General features: G+C 45.0%; 1 protein-coding gene across 6 annotated transcripts in view; it reads right to left on the bottom strand.

Moving 5' to 3' along the window:
• LOC126386069 (filamin-C-like) overlaps positions 1-11341 on the bottom strand; it is a 218438-nt gene that overhangs the window by 191842 nt on the left and 15255 nt on the right. For all 6 annotated transcript variants that reach the window (XR_007569462.1, XM_050038175.1, XM_050038171.1 and 3 more), the window contains exons 2-4: positions 2985-3233; positions 2552-2649; positions 697-847 (exon numbers count right to left, since the gene is read on the bottom strand). Coding sequence is in view for 5 of the 6 variants with exons in the window: in XM_050038175.1 (XP_049894132.1) it covers positions 697-847; positions 2552-2649; positions 2985-3233 (498 nt within the window). In the remaining variant the exon portion in view is untranslated. The remainder of the gene's footprint in view (positions 1-696; positions 848-2551; positions 2650-2984; positions 3234-11341) is intronic.

Raw genomic sequence — 11341 nt, 5'->3', positions numbered from 1 at the left:
GATATGCCCATTCAAAGTTTGACATTTCAATGGGTTGCTATAGCGCCCCCCTTTGGCCAATTGATGTAATATTGCTTCATTGGCATCCTCCCATGACCCTCTACCACTGTGCCAAATTTCACATGGATTGACCAAGTCAGTGAGGAGAAAAACGTGGAACACACACACACACACACACACGCACACACACACACACACACGCACACAGTTTTCCTCATTAAGATAAAGGCTACAGTGTGAACACAAAAAGAACTGAGTCCCTTTTCTGTTGGTCCACTTTTTGGTGCACTTTAAGAGGACTGAGTTGGGTTCATTTAAAAAGGACTAAATGTGAAAACACTCTTAAAACATACGGCCCGGGGGCCAGAACCAGTCCTCTAGATGACTTTGCACACCTGACGTTGATGTGAAGGCTGAGAGGTTTCAGGAGAAACTAAAACAGTGAGCAGATGTGTCATGTTAAATGCTGCCTCAGAGGCTCCTCCACTCTGACCAGAACACAGCTCTGTGAAATAACGATTAACACTTCCTGTGGTCATATTTTAAGATACTGAACAGTGTGCAAATATTGTTAACCAGCATCTTCAGAGCAAAAGAATCTGTATCAGACGTGTATATTCTCGCTGGGAAATTCAATAAATGTGGATTTAAAGTGATCAGTTTTTGAGCGGACTTCAGGGTTGTGTGTTTCCTCACCTGGCCCATAGGCCTTGGCCCTCTTGGGGTGCAGCGTCTTCGCCCTCAGGGGGGCGCCGGGCTTCAGTTTAGATTTGGGGAACTGAGACAGGTAGGTCATCACAGAGTGCTCGTCCACGTTGGGATCCACGATCTCCTCTGGAGCGATCACCTGAAGAAGAGCGAGGGCGTGAACACATGACGCAGATGATCCTGATCATGAACAAGAAGCTGGTTTAAAGAGCGACACATCAAAGAAGATTTTAATTAATGAACATAACGAGACTGAGGAGAGAGACTAATGACGGAGTCTGAGCGAACACATGTTGAACAGCTGCTCCTCTAACGGACTCTGTTGTTCATTAGCAGCGCAGGACGATGTGTTCAAACCCCCGCTGACATAAAAGCATCAGTAACACTATGTCCAAATTCTCCTTCAAAATAAAGGGCATGCATTTCAATTGGATGCACAAGCACAGAAGTAGTCAGAGTTTTGGCCAGGAGTCAAGCGATTGTTTTATAAACTTGGTCGGCCATTTTGAAGGTGACAGTTAATGTGTGGGTGCAACTTTTACATCCTGCACAAAAATGATCAATTACTACACAGACATTAAAGTGACATCATCACATCAAAGAAGACCAAATAACTCTCGCTCTGTTGTTGTTGTTGTTGTTGTTGTTGTTGCCCCCACACATTAACTGTCTCCATCAGAGTTTACTTGATCATTTTAAGAGCTTCGATCAGACTCACAGTTTCCAGTGATAATCTAAACATGTAGAGAACAAATGAAGGTTTTAATCAACAGTCTGTCTCATTAAATATAAAACCATCTGTTTCATCACATCATCATCCTCACACACACACACACACACACACACACACACACAAACACACACACACTGATTGTGTAAAGATGGAAACTCTGACTTTATGTCTTTAACATCATCTGATCGAACCCTTTGTGTTCCTGCTTCACTCTGCTGCTGATTCAAACCGCCGGCTGCAGGATCGTTCTGCAGGCTGGAAATAGTTCAGAGCGCCATTTAACACGTGTGACGGAGAGGAAAGTTCCTGATGCTGCCCGTTGGATCCAGCGCGACTACAACTCTGTTCACACGCTGATTACACACTGAGACTCTCATTATATCATCTGTGTCAGGGTTTCTCTGCTCGGCTGTGATATAACCGACGCTGAGCACATTTCATCTGAGTTTGACTGGACTGAAGCTCAGATTCTGAGATTACAGAGCCAGTATTGGAAAGCGGACGCCACATGTGTAGAGGCTTTGTTTTGCTGCAGCGACTGCAGGTTTGCTGTGAGCTGTCCATTTATAGGAAAATATCTGGGAAATGACGGAGAAAAAAATCCATATTAAGCTGATAAAAACAAAAGGGGTTTATGTTGGTGAATAATATCACTGAACAGGAAAAAAGGACGACACTAAAATAAAAATGACTGAATGTTTTATTTTTCTATTTAATTTTCTCTTTGAGATTATCCTGATAAACCAGTTAAACAAATTTTTTTAAGGCTGCTGTCAGCCCTAGAGTGGTCTCCTCTGGTCTGAATCAGGGACTCATGTTGTTCCAAAGTTGTATAATTGCCTAGAGTTGGTTCGTGTTCTCACGGCAGCATTTACAAGAGGACCAGATCAAATGCCTTGTGTGAGAAAGCTGCTCTTGATTGGTCAGAATTTCCATGTGGGAAAAATCAAACACCTGTAATATTCCTTAATGTTTTCAATGTAGACGTTCAGCAGGTGCGCTCACACACCTGAGCTACGTTGTGTCGGCATGCACACACTCCCAAGCACCTTTTTTCAGGGTGCGATTGCTGCACTGTGAGAAAAACTGAATTCAGAGGTCAAACATTACCTGCGGCACTCCGAGCCAGTCGTCAGCCTGCTGCATGGCCTCTCTGGCGTTCTCCACCGGCTGACTGGGATCCCATGTTTCCCAGTCTGGACACAGACCTGAAGGCAACACGGACAGACACACGTCAGTCATGTGTGAGCTGCAGCAACATGAGATAATTTCCTCTCCTGTTAATGTCAGTTAACGCCAGTTTAAGCCACACACATTTCGAGTACAGAAAATTTAGTCCATTGAACAGACACAGATACAGACACAGATACAGATACAGATACAGACACAGAAACAGACACAGATACAGATACAGACACAGACACAGACACAGATACAGATACAGATACAGACACAGATACAGACACAGACACAAATACAGACACAGATACAGACACAGACACAGATACAGATAATGGTGTACCCTCTCATCCCCAGCACCTACCAGGTGCACAGTTGTCCACCAGTGCTCCCAGTGCCTTCCCGTCCCTCCAGTCTCGGTGGAAGTTGGTGATGGGGAGCTGGGGCACCTTGTTCTGGATCCAGCCCAGCAGACGCTGTTTGGGGGTCAGTTTCTTGGCGTCTTCGTCGTCCTCGTCCTCCCACATGGGCATGGAGATGGAGTAGTGCAGGATCAGGGTCCAGATCAGACCCAGGATCAGTTTCAGGTTCCCGTCCACGATGGCTTTCGAGTCTGAGAGACGGACAAAGGGACGGAGACAGTTTGGATGAAGACATGTTGGTGTTAATATGAACAGATGTGATGCTGCTGAGTCATCATCCACTTAGGGAAAAGTTTCTATGGTCAGTTAGTTTCACCTCTCAGTAACGTGGCACTCATCATCATGTTGTTGCCATGGTTACCAGCAGTTTAATGTACTTAAAGCTGTAATTGTGTGTTAACAGAAACCTGTGGGCCAATGAGACGTCAGTAAACTCTCTGTTTGTGGTTTAATAACTTCTGAACTGACTGTTGTTTGCTGATCAGCTGATGTGACCCAGTTTCCTGTTCTCCTCCAACAGCGTTAGTTCTGCTCGCCAAAATAAAAGTTCACAGCTCCACGTTGTTTATCTGTGAGCTGTCAGGAGGCTGTTTTTAATGTGAAAGTTTGATCCATGGACGGCACAGAGGAGATCTGCTGCAGGATGATGTCATCCAGCCCCCGGGCTGAGGAATGAGGTCAGTTTAAATCGGAAACACATGCACACACACACACGGGATAACACACACACTCAGGAATCTGAGGGGGAACTCTGAGCTGTTCCTGAGCTGAAAACCAACTTTCAGCGTGATGACTCTTTCTTTCTGTTTTCTACATTTATACACAGTCGGTCAGAGCGCTGTCACAGAGCCACACATGACTCACAGCTCGGCCTCACCTCTTTAACAGGACCGACTTCATCATGTTTTCATCACATCAACTGGTGTCGTCTTTAAACGGACCAATGAAAACCTCATGTTCACCCCGTCAGGAACGTTAAGCTGACACGGTTAAAGTTTCTGATGGATCGTCCAATCAGGAAACAGAGTCAGAGAGCCCATCATAAATCATCGGAGTGTTTGTGGCTGAATGACGACATCAGTTAGTCGTAACTCACGTCCAGAGTTCGTTCAGCACATGGCTGTTCATTCATTCATTCACCTTCAGCTCACTCTTCACTTCACAAACACTGACGTCTCACTCTGCAGGAGTTTCTTTAAAAACAACATACAGACTCACACAGCAGTTATGACCTGCCCTCAGTGTGTGAAAATGTATTTGTCTGCAGAGACTCTGTCATCTATCTTCTGTGTTGGAGACGTTTATGTGCGTGACAGACCGTCAGCAGCAGGTATCACAGCGCTGAAAACATTCAAATATAGTGACATCAAGCCAGTCAAAGTATTCTCACAAAATGGTTCGTATGATATCGTCCCATGAACAAAGGCAATGTCTCTGCCTCAGCGGCAATGGGTTCGATTCAGTCCTACCGCCCTTTGCTGCATGTCATCCCCTCTCTCTCCCCGTTTACACTTCAACTGTCCAATAAAGGCAAAAAAGCCCAAAAAATATCATCTTAAAAAAAAGTTGAAATTAAAAAACAAAAACGTTCACACAGATCCGAACATGCCGCTCCAGGGGAAAGTCAGCGCATTGGTCACATGATCACAGCCTTTCAAAATACCTGGGACATATACAAATTTGGGTGCATTGCTTTTTGTAGGAAAACATACGAACAGTTTGTGAGAACAGCCTGGTCCGGCCCCTCCAGGATATAACAGGCTGTTTTTGGTATTGTTGCAGCCTGAAGTGTCATAAATCAGTTGTGGGAGGACCCAAGCTCAGAGCGGCGGGCAGGTTTAAGGATGAACAAAAGGCGAGCTTCAATGCAACTGATGAAAAACATCTGGAACAGGCAGGTAACTAAAGTCCAGATGAAAACAGAACCACAACTAAACTGAAATATGATGAACTCAGGTTCACAAGATACCAGGCAGGAAACTGAGCAGGGAATGACACCATGAACACGGGGATGAGCGCAGGACGAACTGACAAAGGACAAGACTAATGACAAGAAGGAGATACGGCTGGAGGACATGAGCTACATGAGGGAAATGGTGATTGGCTGACAACAAGGGTGTGGAGAGGAACACTAGGGTGGAGCAAACAAGACTAACACAGAACAGGTGTGAGGGGAAGACTGGGAACAGGGAGGGACTCACGAGACAGGTGTGACAGGAAACAGACAGAGACAGGAAGTAAAACCAGACACGATACATGAGGAGAGAATCTACAAAATAAAACAGGAAGCAGATCAAACATGAATGAAGAACATGAAACTGCAGGGTAAGTAAAAATAACAAAAACAGGGGTGATGAATGTTCCTATATGCAGATGATATTGTATTGTATATCTCTGACCTGGAGGTGTCTGCTCCTGACGTTCTCAAACCCTTTAATGAACGTGGCTCATTCTCTGGATATAAAATCAGTTGGAAAGAAAATTTCATGTGCTTTTACAAAATAATACGTCGGTAATATCGTCCATGTGTGATGTGAGGCATGATATCATCCTGATCCAAAATTACTTCTTCGGGCATTACTATCCACCCCTCACTAAACCGAACTGTAAAAGATAACTGTGAGATAATATGAAGTGACGTTAATAGTGATCTTGTCGGGTGGATGACTCTCCCAGCATCACTACAGTCTACGATTGCTGTGATTAAAATGAACGTGTGCTAATTCCCACAGCGCGATGATTCCCTGACGGCCGCCAACAAGGAGGATGGAGCAAATCAACACGCTGCTTAAACCTCAACTACTGGACAGCTTTAATGTTTGAACTTAAGCTGATTCTTGATTTAAACTGACACCTCAACTCCTTACTGTGTGTGTGTGTGTGTGTGTGTGTGTGTGTGTGTGTGTGTGTGTGTGTTTATGTCTCGTGGACCCTGACATCATATTTTCCCTCTCTGAGTCCAGCCGTCTGTTGTTGGACTCTCTGTCAGGAAGCTGAGAGTCCAGAGATTAGTTCGGCCCAGTGTTCACACAGGAAGTGTGGTGTTTGGAGCGACGCTGTAATCTTTCCCCAGGAAACAGGAGCTGCTGCAGTTTGTTCAGATCAGCTGAACCTTCCACAGATTTGCTGACGCTTTCTGTTCCTCAGACAGAAACACGTGATGTTTTTATCAGACTGAAGCAGGAGGGAGACGCCGTCTGATGGTTTGTCCCTGGAGTGATGTGCTGGACTCAAACACACGACTGAGGTACTTTGAGTATTTCCATTTTCTGTCACTTCATACTTCTCCTCCATCTCAGAGGTAGAAGCAGTTTATAAAGTCATTAAAGTGAGCGTCACCTTCAGCAGCTGCAACATTAAACTGATCGACACATCAGTGCATCAATAATTCAAATTAAATAACATAATATTATTCTGCAGATTGAGAAGTTTTACTTTTGTACTTTTGTGAAGCAGAAAACAATCAGCTGACTCTCTTCACTGTTATTTTTAATCATGTCATGTGACTTTTTGTCCCAGCAGGGACATCGTACTCCGCAGCAGAGAGGGAGCAGGGCTGGCCTCAACAACAACAACAACACGTCCGCTCGTTAACAGTCACAGCGAGCAGCAACACTCGCCGGTCGCCAACGGTTACCAAACAAACAAGCTAAAGGTCGGCCTGCTGCTGCAGAGAAACAATGGAGTCCTGATAGAAACTAACCCCCCCCAACACACACACACACACACACACACACACACACACAAACACACCCTCGTCTCTCAGGGTGACGGAGAGAGTGTGTTATGTGACATTTAGAAAGGAAGTCTTTATGAGGCTGCAGAGAGGAAGTGATGGAGGGAGAGAGGAAGAGGAGAGATGACGACGGAGGGAAAGAATTAAAGTCTGAAGTGCTGGATGAAACGAGAACTACACACAGACAGGTTTCATCAGGAGCTCAAAGTTTAAAGTCTGTTGTTGGAGGTATCTTTGAAGGCAGGCGCTCAGGTGGAGCTGCAGTGTACTGACGACAAAAACCTAAGGAACCAATCCCGTCACCCTGCAGGGCGGGGCTTGAGGGTGAGCAGCTGCAGGTGAGCGGCTGAGGGGTGGGGCTAATTTGCATCTTCGTAGTTCCATGAGGCCAGACATTTTGTAAACAGATATTTTCCTCTATGTTTGGGCCTCTCGTCCACACAAACAGAGTTTTAGGTTCCTAAAATGGAAATTTTTCAAAATGCCCACTAAGGTGTAGATTTATCAAAACGATGACGTCATCGTCTCCAGTCGTGCATGCCCACTGATGCTATGAGCAAAGAGCAAACACTGGAAACAACAACAACAATGGCGGACTACCTGTTTGGTAATGTTTTGTTAGCACCGTTTGGTCTGATGACGACTTTGCACTTAAACTCAACACTGAGACATTCAGTGTTTCTGCTCCACGTCAGCATCTGAGGTTTAAAGTCCAGTTTCACGACAAGACAAGACAAGTTTCGACCAGCTGAGTGTCAGGTGACACCATCAGCCGGCTTGAGTCGAGCTCAGACCGGCCAGTTCACAGTGCTGACACTTTTCTCTACTACAACTCTTTCACTACAGTTTTAATGTTTATATCTGTTAAGTATTTATTTTTGACTCAACACTTGCTGTTTCTTTTTCAAAATAAAAGCCCTCCGACAACGTTTCTGTGGACAGAATGCCTTCATTTGTTAACACAAGGCTTTTATTGTGAAATATTTGAAGGACCATGTTGTTGATGATGCAGCAGCAGCTGTACGGCTCCATAAATATGTGGAAATACAGTAGTTACAGCAACAACACTGTCTGTGTGAATGCTGTCTGTGCGAACAGTCTCTATGAACGCTGTCTGTGTGAACGCTGTCTGTGTGAACACTGAACAACTGTCTGTGTGAACACTGAACACTGTCTGTGTGAACACTGTCTGTGTGAACACTGAACACTGTCTGTGTGAACGCTGTCTGTGCGAACACTGTGCGAACACTGAACACTGTCTGTGTGAACACTGAACACTGTCTGTGTGAACACTGTCTGTGCGAACACTGTCTGTGTGAACACTCTGTATGAACACTGTGAACACTGTCTGTGTGACACTGTCTGTGTGAACGCTGTCTGTGTGAACGCTGTCTGTGTGAACACTCTGTGACACTGTCTGTGTGAACGCTGTCTGTGTGAACACTGTCTGTGTGAACACTGTGAACGCTGTCTGTGTGAACGCTGTCTGTGTAAACACTGTCTGTGTGAACACTGTGAACACTGTCTGTGTGAACACTGTCTGTGTGAAAACTGTCTGTGTGAACACTCTGTGTGACACTGTCTGTGTGAACACTGTCTGTGTGAACACTGTCTGTGCGGACACTGTCTGTGCGGACACTGTGTGAACACTGTCTGTGTGAACGCTGTCTGTGTGAACACTGTCTGTGTGACCCAGCACACATCAGCGTTTGGAATCGTTCTAGCGTTCTAGTGTAGACAGAGATATTTTGAAAAGTGAGGTCGTGTGGACGGAGGGGAAAATATCTGTTTACATAAACATCTGGACAGACATAATATCTGGACCTAAATGAGTGTAGAGTTAAATCTAAACCATTTGAAAGCATGAAACAGATTTCTTTTTACAAAAAATCTTCCAAATGTCATGTTGATGCACAGAGACGAGGTTTTAGGGTTTAATTAACACCAGCAGAGGAACTTTAAAAACACCCTTGGCAGCAAACCAACAAATAAAAAAACAGCTTTTCATTTAAAAATGTGATTTCAGTTTTGATTCTGGCCTTAAAATAAAGACGAGGAGTTATTATGAAGAAACAACATGTGTCTTCAGTCAGTCACCAACATGTTGTTTTGACCTCCAGTCTCTGTGATGTCAGTGAGTGAATGAATGAATGAGTGAACAGTTGGTGACAGACTGAGAGACTCCAGAGGAAGAAGAGGAGGAGGAGGAGGAGGAGGAGGAGTGTTTTCCTCTCTTCATCAGTGCCGAGCACAGAGCGGTACGTCGACGTTGGCTCCACTGAGGGAGGATCTGTCTTTTATCTGCAGCTCAGGAATCAAACTGTCAGACTGAGTGACATCACAGCGTTCAGACGTTCTGACGGTCAAAGACTCGGCTGTGTCTTTATGTAGTGTTACTGACAGGGGGGATGTGAAGGTGTGATTATTGTCCATATGAAATATATCCTAAATATCTGTTTAATGATTTTCTTTAAAAGTCAAAGTTTATATGAACAGATGTCGACTTTTACAGGTTTCTACAGGAGAAAGGGTAGACATGTGAGATGGGGGGGTTGGAGGTCCTCGACAAGAAGATTGTGAGCATCAAACGTGTCATTTCCTGAATTCTGGTGAAACTTTATGCACCAGTTTGTCTTTGTCTCAAATCACATACTTCCGTCAGTACACTTCCATGTAGTATACTATGTGTACTATGTACTTATTGGTGTAGTGCGCAAATTTCGACAGGGTAGTGTTGTCTCAAACCAAACACGGCCGTTGTGCACTCACCGGAAATGACAACCGCAAATTAGCTAGTTACCAAACTAGCATTAGCATTCGCGTTACCGTTCACGGTACCAAATCATTACAGACTGCTAAATGAACCCAACAAACATACTGCTGGTTTATACCCGACAACAGTATAGTGGTGCTTAGTGCAGAAAACACATGTATTTGTACAATGCAGCGACGTTCACAGTTTGAAAAGTGGTCCCTCCCCTTCTGCTACGTAGCCAAGATGGCGACCATTGAGGGCGAGAAGATCCTTGTCCTGTTGTGTTTCTCCCTGATGCCCTCGGGCTGCTCGATGATGGAAAAAAATCATAATCAGGATTATTTTGCTCAAAATTGAAATCACGATCATGCAAACGATTATGCGGCGCACGTGATGACTTATACTGTTTACACGACGGCATGTCATCGTCTCTACATGGTCGCGCGTTTACAAGTCTCTTCTGCTCTCTGTATCGTTCACGGTGGAGTTCGGCCCCGATGCGCACGCACAGACAAACAGACCAACCTCTCTCGCTCTCCCTCTGCCATTTTCCACACGCTATTTTTGAAATCTTCCGCGATCACCTGCACCTCGCATTATTCGTAGTTCACCTACTTGACAGGCTCGTGGAGTGAACAGAGCAGAGGAGGGGGCAGTATTGCGCATGTGCGGCTTCCAAAGAAGACAAAATCTGTGACCAAAAATCATTTACCCTCGATTTTATTAATTTTGAAATCATTTGACGTCAAAATCGTAATCGCGATCACCAGACGATTAATTGCAAAGCCTTACGTCGGGCACTGTTAAACTATAACATAAACCGGCCTTGGCGTTAAAGGACACCTTTTTACATTGGTTTCTGACGCCGTAAGTCACTGCCCACGCGCCGGATTTCGAAGACTTCAGAGTGAGACTGGTCTCCTTAGTCAGGGGTCGTCAGTTTCCCAGTGATAGAGGAGGGGTCCTGTGAGGATGAAGGTCTGGGACCACTGATATATCACAATAAATTTGTTTCAGTTTTGCTCCGGCCTCTACTTTAAAGATTGTACTCAGCATGACACCTTATTGTCTCAGTGACATGTACTGACACAGATACACACCTAGAGCTGGGTTAAGATAATCGATTCATCAGATTCAAATCCATCTTCATTTAAATGACCCAATTTTGATTCATAAAATCTGAGACTGATCTTTTAACATATGCTTTCCCCACAGATGTGTGAAGCTCTAACCCTGCTAAAATCGATGGCAGTAAACGAGCCCCTAAATTATTAATGACTGTAGACTTGAGAAGCTCCGACTAGGGTTGGGATCCGGATCCGGTTCTTTTTTGGAACCGGGTCCAAAGTTCTGGTTCTGGAACCGGTTCCATCACATCTGGCGTAACGGTTCCTGCAAACGATTCCTACATTGTAAAAAAAAAAAAAACGTCACGTGCATTTCCATTAGAGTGCGGCACGGGCCGCATATTTCTGTCCGAACCCCACAGAGCCCGACATTATCTAATCACTAAAGCACTGAGTTTGTGTCACACCATTGTCATGGTTACAGGCTATTTAATAGGCCGGGCGTGACTGCTCAGCGGAGAGGGAGACCTCCGTGTTTGAGACAGGAGTGGGCGGCGGGAGGTCCGACGCTTCCAGCGAGAGGAGCGGTAGAAATATAACAAAATAAGATAAAATAGGAGACACCTGTCTCCCTCTTTTATTTAATTTTCAGCGTTTAATCAAGGCGGAGGCGGGCGGCGGGAGGTCCGAGGCTTCCAGCGAGGGGAGCGGTAGAAACAAACAGCCAATGTGTGTGTGTGT

Source organism: Epinephelus moara, chromosome 24, assembly GCF_006386435.1.
Source record: "Epinephelus moara isolate mb chromosome 24, YSFRI_EMoa_1.0, whole genome shotgun sequence".
NCBI classification, from domain to species: domain Eukaryota; kingdom Metazoa; phylum Chordata; class Actinopteri; order Perciformes; family Serranidae; genus Epinephelus; species Epinephelus moara.
Note: the sequence above shows the minus strand (reverse complement) of the source record. Positions and strands in the feature narration are given on the sequence as shown.